The sequence below is a fragment of the Gopherus flavomarginatus genome, chromosome 12 (assembly GCF_025201925.1).
Source record: "Gopherus flavomarginatus isolate rGopFla2 chromosome 12, rGopFla2.mat.asm, whole genome shotgun sequence".
Lineage (NCBI taxonomy): Eukaryota > Metazoa > Chordata > Testudines > Testudinidae > Gopherus > Gopherus flavomarginatus.
Window position 1 is genome coordinate 44,285,658 of NC_066628.1, and position 17,371 is coordinate 44,303,028.

The 17,371-nt window shown below is 43.4% G+C and overlaps 2 protein-coding genes across 6 annotated transcripts in view; one reads left to right on the plus strand and one right to left on the minus strand.

The window, feature by feature from the left end:
* Positions 1 to 260: 260 nt before the first annotated feature.
* Positions 261 to 8,253, minus strand: DDX5 (DEAD-box helicase 5). 2 transcript variants are annotated; one of them, XM_050920698.1, is made up of 13 exons: positions 8,120 to 8,253; positions 6,519 to 6,684; positions 6,237 to 6,333; positions 6,023 to 6,156; positions 5,813 to 5,878; positions 5,084 to 5,225; positions 4,840 to 5,000; positions 4,264 to 4,436; positions 3,837 to 3,947; positions 3,408 to 3,469; positions 3,256 to 3,315; positions 1,792 to 2,016; positions 261 to 949 (listed from the first exon to the last, which is right to left on the minus strand). In XM_050920698.1, the coding sequence occupies exons 1-13, from the start codon at positions 8,143 to 8,145 to the stop codon at positions 564 to 566; spliced, it is 1,809 nt and encodes a 602-aa protein (XP_050776655.1). In that variant the 5' UTR covers positions 8,146 to 8,253; the 3' UTR covers positions 261 to 563. The 2 variants fall into 2 exon arrangements, with proteins under 2 accessions (XP_050776655.1, XP_050776656.1); XM_050920699.1 differs by having other exon boundaries at positions 8,138 to 8,252.
* Positions 7,046 to 17,371, plus strand: part of CEP95 (centrosomal protein 95) — a 34,104-nt gene continuing 23,778 nt past the window's right edge. For 2 of the 4 annotated variants that reach the window (XM_050920689.1, XM_050920691.1), the window contains exons 1-3: positions 13,535 to 13,761; positions 16,169 to 16,297; positions 16,901 to 17,008. In XM_050920689.1, the coding sequence (XP_050776646.1) occupies positions 13,740 to 13,761; positions 16,169 to 16,297; positions 16,901 to 17,008 (259 nt within the window). In that variant the 5' untranslated portion in view covers positions 13,535 to 13,739. Of the gene's footprint in view, positions 7,248 to 13,534; positions 13,762 to 16,168; positions 16,298 to 16,900; positions 17,009 to 17,371 lie in introns of those variants that run through there. The other 2 variants (XM_050920693.1, XM_050920692.1) reach the window with 2 other exon arrangements.

Here is a 17,371-nt window from a genome sequence, read left to right on the forward strand (position 1 = left end):
ATCTGAAGCCAATTCTGCCAATAAAATTCAGCTAATGTTCTCCAAAAAGAGTGAGTGTTTATAACCAGTAAAAGGAAGTCACAACACTAGAATGCAGTAAGCTGGTTCTCTAGCAATAGATCAAGTCATTTAAAATGATTGGGAGGATAAAATAAAAACCATATAGAAAGCTTCTTTCTGGAATTTAAGAGAAAAACATTTATGTTCCACTGATGTAAAGTGGCGCACTTGAGACAAACAATTTCCATTTCACAGAAAAGTCAGTCTTCAAATATCTTTATTGGAAGGCCATGCACTGCCCTCTGTTACTGTATTTCAAATCACTGTACATTTACTTGGTGAAAACACTGCCTGCATTTTCTAGTACAAAAAACTAAAAATTGTTTCAGGAATGTAGAGAAATATTCAACTTAAATAGCGAAAAAGTGCACCATAATTACTGCTGCACTGTAGTCGTTTCTGCATTTTCCGTTAAGTTTCTTAAATAACTATCCTGTCTTGATAACACACAATATAAAGAGCAATTATGAAAAAAAAACAGACATTTAAATATACTTCTAAAGTTATTGAGTATAGCCTGCTGGCATTGGGTAACCTATCATAGGAGCAGCACCAGTGGCAGGATATGCATACTGCTGTTGGTTCATACCATTGTGCATAGTCGCAATGTTAGTTGCATACTGTTGATCATAACCATTCTGGTAAGCTCCTGCAGGATTACCAGCAGCTCTGAAGCTAGCCTGCATGCCAGCAGCTGCAAAGCCATTTCCAAAGGGAGTTCCATTACTGTAGGTTTGAGCACTGTAGCCACCGTTTTGGGCTTTTGCTCCAAAGTCTCTCTTCCCTACTGCACCATAAGTTCTCTCAAAATTCTCTCTCTCTCTAAAATTACCAAATCCACCCCTTTTGCCCGCAGAATATCTGTCACGTCGATCACCTCGGGAACGACCTGTGAAGAAAAAAAAAAAAATCTAGATGAGATACTGACTTCAAGTGTCATTTGCCAATCAAAGCATCAATATCCATGTAATATAGAGAAGTCAAGTATCTTTCCCACTTAATAGATCTGTACTTCAAATGAAAGTTGTGTATAGAAATCTGGATGCCTTGAAGAGTTTGAGCTCATCATTGCCACTTTAACTTTTTCAAACATGAATTAAGTGCAGTCACCAATGGCTTCCCAGTCTGCAGACTGACACTGATCCCTGGGTGTTAATGCTGTACAATATGAGCACTTAAAATGATCAAATTAAGTGGTTTGAATAGAAAAGCAATAATGAAGTCCAGAGGGGAAAATGGGAGGTTGCACAAAGGATGTTTAGAGGTACAGAAAGAAACAGGGAAGGAAATGAAGGATGGGAATAAATGGCCTATTATGTAGTACAGAGAAGTATATTTTTCTCCACCAATGCTAATAGTGGCAGATAGAATATAGCCTTTTTAGAGTTTATCATTGATCTTTGATGGTGCTTTCAGTGACAGTGGTCTGCTGTGGATTACTGTAGTACAATAGGACTACAGGCCACAAGTTTTACTTTTCCCATACAATTGGCACAATACTCCTCCTGATTAAGTACAATTTGTGTATAAAGAGATGTTGAAACACATTTCTTTTAACTGGGAAGATCAGGACATATATGTTAATGCATTCCTGAAGTAAAAGATACTATTCTGCCCCAAGTTCAGAGTACCTGGAGGCAGTGTGAAATTGAAAAACATTTGTCAAAAGCTACATACCATGCTACAAAAAAAATTCAGACAAGAGAAGAGTATAGTAAATGGAATATTTACCTGAACCTCTGTCTTCAATCAACTGAAGCAGTTTGGGGTTGATAGCTTGATTAGCCTCCCGAAGCACAGAGATGAGGTCGCTTACTTGCTTTATATTGTTAGGAGTAAAGAATGTGTAGGCTGTGCCTGTTTTGGTACTGCGGGCAGTTCGTCCAATTCGGTGGATATAGTCCTCTGAGGAGTTAGGGTAGTCATAATTGATGACAAATTTCACATCTTCCACATCTGTAAAGTGTTGCAGTGTGGCAAAAAGCAATGTACAAAGTTTTGCACACCACAACAGCCAAATCAAAAATAAACGTTAGACAACTGTATTTTTAAGACGCTAATGGCTGCAAAGAATGTTAGAATTATCCTTTTTGCTTGAGTATTGTGGAAGAGAAAAGTATGCACACTCCATCTGTACCCATCTTATCACCCACCCAGTGATCTAAAAACCTTACCATAAAGGAGAATGCATTTGCTTGTCATTCCCAACTCAAGAGTTCCCTACAAATCATCAAGTGACTTCTGAATGCTTCTTGCAGTAGGGCCACTAAATCTCACAGCAGCCTCTTCATGTGCTCATTTGAGGACCTTAGAGTAAAAACACACAAGGTCCTTCACATACACACTCATCAGAAGCTCAAAAAAAATGGGCCACACTGCTTGTCTTGCCAAGACCTTTCAACCGCAGCTGCAAGAAAAACATACCTGTCCCCCAAAGTCACCAAGTTGTTTTTATGCACTGTGTCTCGTCTAGGCAAGCGCTTCCAAGAAGCCAGGGTTCACTTGAGAATGTGTCTCTCTCTGGCAGGTCTCGACATGACGACTGGTGTATAGGTGAAGGAGGAACTTTGACTTTCAAAAGGAGAAGCCATTGCTTTCCCACCCCACTTAGTAAAGTGAGAGGTGGACTTTTTCTCAGATCTCATGTGCCAGTACTCACCAATTTGTACAAGGCTTAGTACATTTTAAAGCTGCTCTCTCCATTTCAAGGTTGAAATGAATTTCATTGAACAATGAAGTTCATAATTTTCTTCGACATTTCAGCAAAGTCACTGAAATTCAAAGACCCACAGATCACAGCGAACAGTATGCACAAAGCTAACAGCACTGTACCGTGGCAATCATGCAAAGCATGGGACAGAAAAGAAATACCAGGGCAAAGTGAACTGTGAATAAAAACTGCGGTTTCATGAGAGAACAGTTTATGGGGTAGTAGTTTAAAAGATGGTCTTTGCCTTTTGAAGATTACTGGCACACAATGCTCTCAGCTGTCACCTCTCTATTCGACTGGAAGCAGCCAGCCGATCATTTCCACTAGTCCTCCATCCCCCTCGAGTCCTCCGATTGTCATGCCTAGGCCTTGCCACAAAGACTGCACCTTTATGTGAAAAAAACTTAGAAAAATGCAGAGGTTAAAGAAAGCAATGAACTTTCTTTAAAAATGTTGGCAACTGGCATTACAGGAGATGTACTAACCTAGACCTCTGGATGCAACATCTGTAGCAATCAGGATAGGAGCTTTTCCATGTTTGAATTCTGTAACAGAACACAGTCTGGTCAGTTTAATGTATATTCTTGGTTATATTTTTAATCTAAGAAGTGCCAAGAACAATTTGAGTCACACTTACCATTTAGAACCCAGTCTCGCTCCTGCTGGCTTTTGTCACCGTGGATACCCATTGCTGGCCACCTGAAAGCATATTTAAATTGAATGACTAAACTCAAGATGTTGTACATGTACAAATCAGGATACCGTTTGACAAACATTTTAGTAAGCTTCCACCAGTTACATTATATACTTATGCTTTTAAGTAGACCAACTGCAAATCCCTAAAATGGACATTAAAGATATTTAATGACTCTATACTGCAGCAATTATCAAAGATTATCTTGCTGAATGCACTATTCACTTGACATTTACTAGATTTTTTTTTGTTCATCAGTATGAAGAGTGTGTTATGTACACTGGCTGATACTCAGAATTGTGGACTGATGGAAGACAGAGCAGCTAAGCTACACAGTGAAATCTAAAAAGGAAAAAAGTTGAAGGAACATACCCATCTCTTCTCATTTTTCTGGTAAGATCATCACATCGTCTTTTGGTTTCCACGAACACAATGGTTTTATTTTCTTTCTCACTCATGATTTCTTCCATCAACCGAATAAGTCTTTTGCAAAAAAAAATTAGTTAATCAAAATAGCAACTCAAGGTGATAAAGAAACTATGCTAGTTTTGGGTATTAGTGCTATTGAGTCACACTTTCACTTCAAATAATTAAGCCCCAGTTCTTAACCTTAAGATGCTTAGCATTAAAAAAAAAAAAGTCACGCAATAAAGCTAAATAGAATCAAAAGAAAACCCCACTGAACACTTGTTAGTTCATTTAGTAGACCCCCATGAAGAGATCTTACATAATGTTTTCTCACCACCCCCCCCTGCCCCATGCTCTGGGAGCACAAACAAGTTCTCAAATGACTACGTACTTGTCATCCTTCTCCACATCATGACAGACATCCACAATTTGAAGAATGTTGTGGTTCGCACTTAGTTCCAATGCCCCAATGTTGATGTGTACATATTCTTTCAAGAAATCTTCAGCAAGTTGCCTAACTTCTTTGGGCCACGTTGCACTCCACATTAGAGTTTGCCTGTCAGGCTGAAGATTAAAACAGTTTTAATTTAACTTGAACCACACAAGCAGAACAGTATTAGTTGAACCACATAGCAAAATGCTGCATCCAGCTACAGTTAATCAGGATACATCCAGTCCAATGAACGTTAATGTAATTGAACTGGATGTAATTGAAAAGATAGGAGAAATATGATGGTGGCAAGAATTGATATATGTAGGCACCTTCATTTGTGTTTGAAGTAGTGAGGTTACCACCACCCACGGAAGCTTATGCCCAAATAAATCTGTTAGTCTTTAAGGTGCCACCGGACTCCTTGTTGTTTTTGTGAATACAGACTAACACAGCTACCCCGATACTTCATTTTTGTGTAATTTTAAACTACAAAAATTTTCGTTAACTAAAGATTGGAACATGACTTCTACTTACCCTTATCTGATCTACTATTTTTCTGATCTGAGGTTCAAATCCCATGTCAAGCATTCTGTCAGCTTCATCAAGTACAAGGTAAGTACATCTCCTGAGATTGGTCTTTCCAGCTTCTAAAAAGTCTATGAGTCTTCCAGGTGTTGCAATGCAGATTTCCACACCTTAAACCAAGCACACTGAAGTTAGCACATCTGAGAACGTTTTCCACATTGCACATGTCTATATGGTAACAACTTTTTTGTACCTCTTTCTAAATCACGAATTTGTGGTCCCTTTGGAGCACCTCCATAAATACAAGTAGACTTCAAACGACATGCTCTGCTATATTCAGCAGCCACTTGCTGCACTTGTTGAGCCAGTTCTCGAGTTGGTGCCAGCACCAGACACTGTAAACATTGTCAATATCAAGTTAGCACTCTCAGGGTAAGCAAGCATGTGCAGTCTTTCAAAGCTAAACTCAATTTGACAAAAATTGAGAGAAAAGTTACAAGATTCAAAGTTCTATGTTGCCTATGAAGGCAAAGGTAACCAAGGAAGTTTTACTTGTTACTCCAAATCTTTTAGAAGCCTAGTGCTATGATTGTTCCTGCAGCACTTTAAAAAGCTTAATGCTAGGTCCTTTTGGGTTTTTCTGCCAGTTACCCCTGTGGACTTTGCTTTCAGCAAAATATCCCCAAAGCCAGACATTGAGATATAGGTGCCCTCAAGCCAATATTCCCATTTTGAGAAGCATAATTCCAATAGAAATACTGGAAGTTTAGTGGTTGAATTCTTTGACAAAATCTTACGGAGGACAGGGTCTATGCAATGCACCAAAACCTGGTGGACTAGCTAAAATATGAAATGGATGACTAACAAATGCCTAATTTTCCTACTCATTCCACAACATTTCCACCCCCACCAAACAACTTGTGCTTTTAATGTAACATTCTTCTTGAAATGAAAAAAGGAAAAACCACATTCTCATACTCACAATAGGTCCATCTCCTCGCTCGAGGAAGGGCTGATGATTTATATGCACTATGGCAGGCAACAAGTACTGTTTGAAAACAAAACCTTCTGTTAATACATGCATTTCCCAGTGTTTCAGAAAGGGAACTAGATTTACAGATAAATGTATTAGCAATACTTTATGAAGTTGAGGTTATGTAACTACATTCCCAAGTTTAAAGTCACAACTTACAGACAAGGTTTTTCCTGATCCAGTCTGTGCTACTCCAACCATATCCAGTCCGCTCAAAGCAACAGGCCATCCTTGTGCTTGAATAGCAGTTGGTTCAGTGAAATTCTGTGCCTGAATTACTTCCATAACATTTGCTGCAAAAAAGAATGAATTAGCTATTGTTCGTATTCATGAAGTCTGAGTGACCCCCTGCTATACTGATATTTGTACTTACCAGGAAAGTTAGCTTCATAGAAATTTATAAGTGGTTTTGGACAGGTATGGCCCTTCACTGTAACTTCTTTGCTTGCTCTGTACTGTTCAACCTCTTGCTGCAAAGACAAAATAATTACATTAGCTTTATTTATGCTTTTAAAAAATACCTACAGCAAACCTGTAATTCACTCATTGATCCATGTCCCACAATCAACAAATTACCAAGTAAAAAGCACACTAAGCGACAATTCCTGCAAAGATGAACAAGTTTAACAAGGCAAAGAACAGCCATGGTACATACCACAGTGCGTCTAACTACATCAGGATGCTCTTGATAAAAGTTCTTCTCAAATTTGGGCAGTTCATCTAGGTTCCATTTCTTTTTTGTAAGTTTTTCTCCAGGGTTTCCAAATTTCTTTCCAGACAGAGGTCCACCTCTGCTTCCTCCAAAACGAGGACCACCAAACCTGAAAAAATAATAGTAATTATCCTCGAAGATTTTCGAAAATTCTAACTTGTTCCCATATGGCAATTAACTTATTTCCATAACATCAGATCAAAGGCCAAGATTGTCAATATAATCAAATTCCTAGTCTGTGTTCATAACTATTTGAGGAGGCAATGTTTTCAAGGATGTAACCTCATGGGATCTTTGAAATTAAAACTAAGTGTAAATACCACAAAGGCCCCAGCAGCAGCTGTGTTCTAGTTATCAGATATCCAACATCCCAAACTGAAAGGAGCTCATAATTTTCCTAAAAGTGCTCAAACGAATCGTTAGAAACGAATTAAAAAAAAGGACAGACCAAATGCCTTCGCGATAGAAGGGACACTCCCAGGGTGCGTCAGAGACTGAAAAAAGCCGGTGCGCGCGCGCGTGGGGCGTTATGAAACCTAGAGACAACATTCCCGTAAGTGGGTTGCTGTGGAATTTTTTTGTTTTTGTATTGAACAAAGGCGTCGAGTTCGGTAACGAAATAAGCTCCCCACTGAGATGCTCATACACATCCGGGGCCCTTTTGACAGAAAGGTCGGTAAAATAATCACCGCTGCCCCCCAATCACGTTAAGCCGCCAGGCGCGTAGCCCCCATCTCGCCCCCGGACCAGCGGGCACTACTGATCGTTATTTGCCACGCCAGGCTCCGTCCCCATCAATCCCGGCTAGGCGGGTGAGGGGAGCGTGAGCGCCCTCCGCCCCCGGGGGGAACATGGCGGAGCGGCCGCTGCCGTTTCCTTTGTTTCTCATTTCTGTCTACGCCACATTTTCCAGCCGCTGCCATTTTAGAGTCTGGGCGGGGAGGGGGAGGAACAAAGGCAGCAGCAGCCGGCATTTTGATTTCCCCTCAGTCACCGCATGGCGGGGCCGGCCATTAACATCCGCTTGCACAACACAAAGCGAGAGCCGGCCGGCTTCAGCCTCGGACGCCATCAGTCTGAGGCGGGGGGGAGCCGCCCCGCGAAGGTCTCCCGCGCCGCAGAGGCGCCTGTACAACCCGTTGACCCGCCAATCGTGATTCCACCAGCCCGGCGCTCCCCAAGCCGCCCACTCCGGAGAGCGGGACCCCGCCTCGCGCGCAATCGGCGGCGGGGAGGGGGGCGCCAACCCGCAGGGGAATCGAGCTCCCGGAGCCCCCCACCCAAGTGCCGAATAACCCCAACCGTCGAGGGAAGGTTCCAGGGCAGAGACTGTACGCAGCCGGATACTAGGTCACCAACCCCCCCAGGGGTCACTACCCCCCCCGCTGGGATCGGGCCCCCCACAGCCAGCGGGCCCCTCCCGCCACTCGCGGATCGCTGAAGGAGAAGCCTCCCACCCCCGCCGCCATTTTACGCGGCTAAACGGTCGATCTAGGAGTACGGACGAAAACGGCGGAAAGCGCCGGCTAGGGCCCCAGGCTCACCCTCTGTCCATGTCGTACCCAGGCATGGTGATGGCGGTGGACGCGAAACGAGCCCGAGCACTAGAGCTGGCGGCAGACGGTACAGCACCGATAGCAAGCACGGGCGAGTCTAATGAATGGGGACCGCCCAGCCGCCCGGACGCCGGTTATATAGCCGGTGCCGTAGAGCCTGCTGGGAACCGGTTCGTGACGCAGGCACAGAACCCGCCCCTTTGTCATGCGTCACAGCTTGAGTCGCCCGGATTCCCCTCCCCCCCTTGGGGGCGTGACCACAAGAGTTCTGGCCTCGACTTCTCTTTTTCCTGGCCGGCCGGCTGGCGTGTGCTCGCAGGCGGAAGTTCCCCTTCCACTTCGGGCGTGGCTCGCGCTCCCGTCACTGCCCGGCGTTCCCGCTCTGTTCCGTTCCCCAGGCGCGTACCCAGAGCCTCGAGCGGCGTCTTTCCTTCCCTCCCTCCGCTGACTTCAGCCCTTCGCGCCCACGCCTCTGAGAGCAGCGCGAGCCGCTCGCGCCTGCGCAGCCTCTGTGGGGCCACCCAACCCCTGAACGCCCTTTTAATGTAATAAAGGCCTTTGTAGGTAGCCCCATTGCGCTGAGGTGATGGACGGGGAAGGCGAGGGGAGCATTGACCAACTGTATTGAACATCTTCGCCGAGACTATTGAGGGGATTGGGGAACAAGCCCACTCGCATCACAAGGACATTGCCGCACATTGGACCTAAATCGCTTTCAGCTAAACAGCCTCAGCTTCTGATATGGCTGCCTGTTCCAGTGTATTATTCACACACACGAAATCCTTTCAAATTCATACCCCTAATGTTGTGACTGGGCAGACGGTTCACCATAGTAGGGAGTCAGGAGTTTTGTTTCATTTAGAAGAATAGAAATGTGGGTCTGAAAGGGACCTTGCGAGGTCATCAGGTCCAGACCCTTGCACTGAGGCAGATCATCAGATAAACCTAGATCATCCCTGGCAGGTGTTTGTCTAGCCTGTTCTTAAAAGCCGTTAACAATGATGGTTTCACAACCTCCCTTGGAAGCCTATTCCAGTGCTTAACTACTTGTAGTTGGAACATTTTTCCTGTGATCTAACCCAGCAGTTCTCAAACTTTGTTCTTCATGGACCACTTGAAAATTGCTGTCAAGTATCAGAGGGGTAGCTGTGTTAGTCTGGATCTGTAAAAGCAGCAAAGAATCCTGTGGCACCTTATAGACTAACAGACGTTTTGGAGCATAAGCTTTCTGGGTGAATACCCACTTGGTCAGATGCATCTGACCAAGTGGGTATTCACCCAGAAAGCTTATGCTCCAAAACGTCTGTTAGTCTATAAGGTGCCACAGGATTCTTTGCTGCTTGAAAATTGCTGCAGGTCTCAGCTGACCAATGAATGATCTTTCCAAATGTTTGTACCATTAGCTAACTGTTGTTAAGCTCTTTGGATAAAAGTGCTATATATAAAAAAAAATAACGTTTTTGTTCTACAAATAAAAGCAGACAACTCATATTTTAATATCAGTAGTCTTACCTTTCTAATGTGGTGGATGTGCCCTCTCTCCCCCATTACAGCAGCCCCCAAGCTGGGGCTGGGAAGGAGGGGGTCTCTCCCCTGCCACAGCAGCCACAGAGCTGAGGCTGGGAAGCTGCAGCCCTGGAGCTGGGGAAAGTTGCCTCTTTCTCTGGCCACTGCAGCCCTGCATGTCTCAAATTCCCTCCACCCCCTTTTCTAAGGTCCTGTACATGCTAGACATTTTCAACCATTATTGCTATTTTAAAACAAATTTAACTTTGCTTGTGAAGATAACTTCGACACTGTAACCCCTACTTGCAGACTGATTGAAACAATAACACTGAGTAGTGTAAATTGCTCCATTGAGCTCAAAAGCCCTTAATTTCAAATGGGTGTTAACACTCAAGTCTATTATGATATAGTTTAAATTATAATGTTAATTATTTCACTGCTGATCATGGTACCCAGTCTATATACTTGTTCTATTTACATATACTGTATGTTCCAATCATATGGACCTTTTAAAATGGAGGAAAGCTGGCTTAGGAAAAGGATGGTTTTATGATGAATGTGTTGGGTTGAAATACATGAGATGTGGGTTTGCTTCCCAGTTCTATGATAGACTTCCTTTTCCATATTTCATTAATCTCTTAGTCTTTCTGTGTTTCAGTTTCTTTATCTCTAAAATTTAGCTAATAATACTTTCCTACTTCCTAGGCATGTTTTTAGGATAAATTAATGTATGTGACATTGCTAGGATAACAGCATGATCAGCACTATAAAATAAGAACAACCATACTGGGTCAGACCAATGATCCATCTAGCCCAGTATCCTGTCTGCCAACAGTGGCCAATGCCAGCTGCTTCAGAGGGAGTGAACAGAACAGGCAATCATTTTGTGATCCATTCCCCGTCGTCCACTCCCAGCTCGTGTCAAAAGAAGCTAGGGACACCTAGAGCATGGTGTTGAACCCCTGATCATCCTGGCTATTAGCCATTGATGGACCTATCCTCCACTGACTTAATTAGTAGATTTTTAATCTTGTTGTAGTTTTGGCCTTCACAACGTACCTGGCAATGAGTTCCACAGGTTGACTGTGCATTATGTGAAGAAGTACTTCCTTTTGTTTTAAACCTGGTGTCCAGTCATTTAATTGGGTGACCCTGCCCCTAGTTCTTCCGTTATTTGAAGGAGCAAATAACATTTCCTTATTAACTTTCTCCACACCAGTCAAGATTTTATAGACCAGTATCATATCCCCTCTTAGTCATCGCTTTTCCAAGCTGAAAAGTCCCAGTCTTTTTAATCTCTCCTCATACGGAAGCTGTTCCATGCCCCTAATAATTTTTGTTGCCCTTCTCTGTACCTTTCCCAAGTCTAATGTATCTTTTTTTGAGATGGGACAAGCAGATTGGCATGCATTATTCAAGATGTGGGAATACCCTGGATTTATACAGAGGCATTATATTTTCTGTCTTATTACCTATCCCTTTCCTAATGGTTCCTCCTCATATTCTTTTAGCTTTTTTGTCTGGATTACCATAGCATCTAGGAGCCTCATCTATGAATCAGGACCACATTGTGCTAGCCACTGTACAAAGAACAAAAAGATGGTTCCTTCACCAAGGAGTTTACAAAGAAGCCATATTAGATGCAATATTCGAAGAAGCAAAGATATTTTATTTTTCCTTTGTTCCTTCCTGCTTTATGCTAAGTGGTCTAATGTGTTCATTTACCAATTAAGTCATGGTTTTATAGAGGTCTTTCACTCTCCTACCTGCTTATATTGAAACCCAGATTTTGTACCAGTTTCAATATAATTGGCTTTCTGGTTTGCATCTCCTTGCCATTTGTTGCTCTCACAGCAGTAATTAAGATCCAAAATGCCTTTGTCTTTAGCCTGTTTTGGGCACCATACATTATGTGTATTTGGGATTTTAATTAATTAATTCTGGTGTGGCATGGTTTGATGCAATATGGCATTTTGAAAACCCTTAGTCACTGGTTAATTGATAAACAATATGGCATTTTGAAAACCCTTAGTCACTGGTTAATTGATAAACAAATGCATTTAGGCCACTGGATCTCTCTGCATGGACAAATCTGGAAACCTCAGGGACAGCGGTCAAGAGAAGTAAGTGCCAGCAGGCAAAACCTCTCAAGCTTTTTCCTGCAGTGATAAGAGTCTCCAACATATCTACATTCTAGAACAAATCTTCCTTCCAAGATGAAAAATGTTCCTGGGCTTCCTTATCTTCCCAAGCACTCCTGAAGCCTCTACCCCCTTTTAATCCCAATCCTCTACTCTCAAGAAAAGCCTCTTAAACTAAATCCTTTATTGGCAAACTCCTCCCAGCATTCCCTAGGACAAACCTGACAATCAATTACCAGCGCTCTCCCATTTCCTCCCTCCTTCTCCAAAACCTCATACCTGCCAGGACAAGCCTTCTCCACACCTGAATTTGGCCTTGAAAGTCTGAACCCATTAATCTTGCATAATACTCTACTTCAGAGTGATTAGATGTAGTATGTCTTTAGCAGAGTCTGTAGAACTGTTTTTCTTATGATTTTCTATTGTTATGTTATTCTGAGTCAACATATAGGACTTTTCATATCATAATATCATTATGCATTATTGACCTGTAAAATTATGATTGGTGCTTTACACATAAGACATAGCTGCTGCTGCTTCAAAGAATTTAGAGTGAAGCTAAACAATGGACATAGGAAAGAGGAAGGAACAAAAACATTGAGATGGAGCAGTGATGTTTATTACAGGGGTTTAGTGTTTTGGGTTTTTTTGGAGTAGAGCAATTGGAAGGAGTAAGAATTTTTGTTCCACCTGTTAACATTTCTGAGGATGGGACTAACAGTTCCACTCACAGCCATGGGGTGGAGAAGACCCATGTTTCTCTCCAGGGGATGTCCCCTTAGGTCCTAGAACACCTGTGTTGCTCTCCCTGTGAGCACTAGCATACCCTGCATCACTGTCTCTTGGGGGAGGTGTTGGTGCCCATCCCTCTGATATGACCCTGTTACTTTCTCTGAGAGTCTTCCTGTGAGTGCTGGGATACCCACATTGCTCTCCCCAGGGTGTTCCCTGCGGGCAGCAGGAGTTGGGTTGCCACTTGTCCATGTTTTCACAGGCACATCTGTTTTTTTTTGGTTTTGGAGCTATCTGTCCTGGGAAATCTGTACGGGTACTCAGTACACTCTGACAACTATCTAGTTTTATGGGCTCAGAATCATCCTGGATTTCTCATTCTTTTGTATCTCAGAGGTGGTAACCTTGCCGAGGATACTGTTACTCTGTCTGAAGCGTGTGTTTTTTGTGGGTGCTGGGACACCCATATCACTCTCCCCCGGGGCAGGGGGGAGAAAGGGAGGAAGAAAGGTTCCCTGGGACACCATTATTGCTCTTCTCATTGGGTTTGCTTGTGCATGCCATGACTTTCCCTATTACGCTCCACTCTGTGGGGGAAGGGGGAGGCAAAGCAGATCCTATAGTTATCCCATTGCCTGACCAGCCTGGCTTTTGCAGGCCTCTCCTCTCCTGTAGCTGCTCAGAGTCCCCTTGTAGCTCTCCCCAGGGAGAAGAGTCAGACATCCCGCCCTCACTCTCTTGGGGTAGGGCTCCCACACTGCCTTGCTCTACGGGTTTCCTCGCGTAGAATCCTTTTATGTAATTAACAGTCCCAATTTGCAACCCTCGGGGGGGAGGGGAGGCTAACCAGCGTCACGTGACCCAACATAAAGCGCTACAGCGCGCCCGTTGCTTAGCACTGCAGTGGGATCCTCCCCTATCGCAGTTTCTATAGCGACCGCAGCCGACGCTGCGGCTAAATATAAATAACTATAAACGTAACCAATGTTTAAAAAAAAACCCGAAACGGTGAAAACACCATCGAGGCCATATAGAAAATGAGAAAAAAACCGCGCTAAAAGCATGAGAAACGGAGAAAACCCAGCAGGAAATCCCGCCCCTTCCGGCTCCGGCTTGGCCAATCGGTGCGGAAGGAGCATTGTCGCTGTATTTAAATATCCTGAAAGGGGGAGGGGAGCTGTATTCGCCAGTTGGGAGCTTCGGCGTCGTGTCCCAGTGAACAGCACACCATGGGCAGCCCTGAGGAGAGAGGTGGGGGGTGCAAAAGGGAGCCCCATGGGCGGGAGGGGACTCTTGGGGAGATGGTGTGTGGGGTGGCAGGGATGTGGGAGTCGCCCGGGCTGTGCCCTGTCCCCCTACTCACCTGGCCCTTTTCACCATAACTGGCTCCTCACTGTTGCCTTCCCGCCGTGTGAGGTACCGTCTCCAGTCAGATTAAGTGATTTGCCCAGGGTTACAGAGTGAGGCTGAGAGGGGAATTGAACCCCAGATTCGGGAGTCCCAGGCTAGGGCCCTATGTTATCACCCATCCTTCCTTGTCCCTATATGTGGATGGTGTGTGTAGGAGCCATTGTCTCATTTGTGGTAGGTCTTAGAGCTGGGGTGAGGTGCTGCCATTTAGTCTGGAAATCTGTGTGGGGCAAGGGAGGGGAAGGAATGATTTGTTAACAGGGAGGCCTCTCAACTAGTCTTCAAAGTTATGTTTTCTTAAAAAATTAAGTGGATCAGTAAATATCCACCAGCAGCCTCTTGTCCTGGCCCCATGGTGGGCTAGCTGGGGGGTGTCTTTTCTCCTGTCTGAACACTCCTTGGTGAGGGCAGTACCTACAATATTACTTGCCCTATGTCCCGAAACTAAGTTACTCCTTTTCTTGTTTTATGATTTAATTACAGCCTCTGAGGCTTTCTCTTTGGTGAGCAATCCCCAGATGACCTCAGTTAACATGTTAATATTGAAAATGAAACAAGTTATTGGGTCACAGTCTAAAGACTATTAAACAACCAAGAAGTATTCTTTAATTTCCTGATGTTGAATGCATGTGAAAATGAAACATGAGGGCAAGTATTTTGGGGGGCAAACATGGACACACTTCAGCCTGTGGAGGAGAAAATCGCTTCAGGACACTGTAGCAGACTCTTGCAACAATTTGCTCTGCTTACATCCATTTGCTGAACTTTGTTTCATCCACTATGTCCTCTTAATTAAATATGCTAAAAACTATTAGGTGATGCAGAAAACCTTTTGTGTGTTGGGACGGAAAAAATAAATGTGTGTGTTAGCACTGCTGGCAAGGAGAGGGAGTTAACCTGTCTCTCTGGACCACTGATAGGCATACCAGCAAACTTCTGCCCTTCTTCTCATGCCGAATATCTTGCTGTCCCAAGTGACTGCCCTTAAGTTAAAGCTAGTCTTGCTTCTTCCCTGCTCATTTGTGCACTTCCCCTCCACTCTCCCTTTCTCCTCTTTCTTGAGGCCACGTCCAGACTAGGAATTAAAATCGATTTTAGATACGCAACTTCAGCTACGGGAATAACGTAGCTGAAGTCGAATTTCTAAAATCGAGGTACTCACCCGTCTGGACGGCGCGGCATCGATGTCCGCGGCTCTCCGTGTCGATTCCGGAACTCCGTTCGGGTTGATGGAGTTCCGGAATCGATGTAAGCGCGCTCGGGGATCGATACATCGCGTCCAGACTAGACGCGATATATCTATCCCCGAGCAATCGATTTTAACCCGCCGATGCCGCGGGTTAGTCTGGACGAGGGCTTGGTGTGACTGGAAGGCAGCACACTTAACTGCATTTCACAGCAGGGATCTGGTGGTTGGGACCTGTTAGTCTGCTCCTTCCTGAAACTTGGATGGAAATCAAACTGCCTAATTTTCACTGTACAGCTACTGCTGCAGCCCAAGTCTTATCCGTGTTCTAATATCCCACCTCCCCGCTAAAAATATCCTTTAATATTTATATAAACAATCATTCATTTTATATGTTGGCACAACATGAAAAAAATTATCTACATAAAATTACTTGATGTACTAGGCCAGTAGACATGAAGATTGTCCTACACTCTTTGATGTGATGTTTGCAATGTATGGATTATGTTGGGATTGGGGGAAATGAGCATTACTGACAGCTTTTGCTCTATGGCTTCTGAAGGGATGATACCAAAAATTGGCCTGATTCATTAACCACTCTCGACACATCTGTCCTTACAATTAATGGGAATTCTGTATGTGGATGGGTGGAAGGTTCATTGCCATAAACTTCAGATCTCCAATAGAATAAAACATATTCTAGTATTGTTTAGTTAGTCTGTAACAATAGAATTTTTTGACTTCTCAGATCGAGTCATATTACACTTAATTGTCCTCCTTTTATTGTTCTGCCCAAATATCAAAGAATACACAGTTTTCCATAATGAAATGCAATTTGGGGACTAAGGGCTGTTTTTCACTCCTGTCTTTTGCTCCCATCAGTACATAAATCATAAATTTTTTATTGTTTAATAGGCATATAAAGACACTTTCTACTTGCCAAACTTGTTACATGAGCCTTTAGCTGGGAGTCTCCCTTCATCATAATGTACACAGATAGGGTTTTGTACTTAACGTTTTCTAGCTAAGTCATTTACATGTTTTAACTTTTTTTTTTAATAGAATGGGTTGATGTCACCAATGATCTTCTTATGAAATGTCATATAAATCTGCATGTGACGAAGCTCACAGAATGTGGTGCTAATGTATTTGTTGGTCTTTATGAGTCGATCTTGGGAGAAAAAGTACCAGGTAGGAACAGAGATCCTGTATCATTACTTATGGTGGCTTTCTTTATCTTTCTATAAATACAAACATAAATAAACACAATTGTATTAGGAGAAGAATTATTTATTTCTCAAGTTCGAATAACACATTTTCAAAAGTGTAATCACAAAGTAAACTGAGGCCAGTAGAATACATCTTGTGTACAGCTGGTAAACGTACTGTGTAGTTTAACATTCAAACAAACAGGTTTGAAAAATCTAGTGCATACAAGATTGGTGTACTCTTTAAATGTTGCTAAACTACTCAAGTGAGGCCTTGTCTGCAGTAGGATTTAAAGGTATGATGTTAGCACATGCGATCTGTGTTTTAAAGTCTAGTATGGACAAGGCACACTGTCTCTAACCCTTGTTAATCTGGTTGAAAACTTGAGCAGCTTAGAGCATTGTGCTGGCAGTGGCGTGAGCTGAGACTGCAGGGGAGGGGGAACAGCAGGGGAGGTGCCAGGGGCTAGCCTCCCCAGGGCAGGAGGTCAGGCAGCGGGCAGGAAGGTCCTGTGGGCCGGATGTGGCCTGCAGGTTGTAGTTTGCCCACCTCTGCGTAGTCTGATGTAATGTTTCTTCTTTGTAGATTTCATAGCCTCTCCCAGAAGCCAAGAGGATGATGCACATAATGTGCAAGCAGTAATAGATTCTCTGGCATTGGACTACTTGCAGGTCAGCTTGTCTCACATCACTGGTGAGTACTTACAGTCATGGTCAACAGAAGTGAGGGGTATACATGTGTGATTGAAAAATACCCAAGGCTTTACATTCAACTTCCTATTTATAAGCAAAGATCTGATCTTTCAGAGTATGTTTCCATATCAGCATGCAAAATTGTGCACGTGCAATGAGTTATGCCCAGAAAATAGTCTTGGTCTGAAAACTGGGCCATGAATTTAGAGAACAAGCAGATAATTAAAAATTTAGACTAAAGCACCTAATTACATTTCATGTGTACTGTATTGCAGTATGGAAAGTAGTAAATCAATGTTTAAGTGATTAGTCTTTTACCTTGAAGCTACCAGTTGGATTAAGACACTGCAGACATCTAATTATT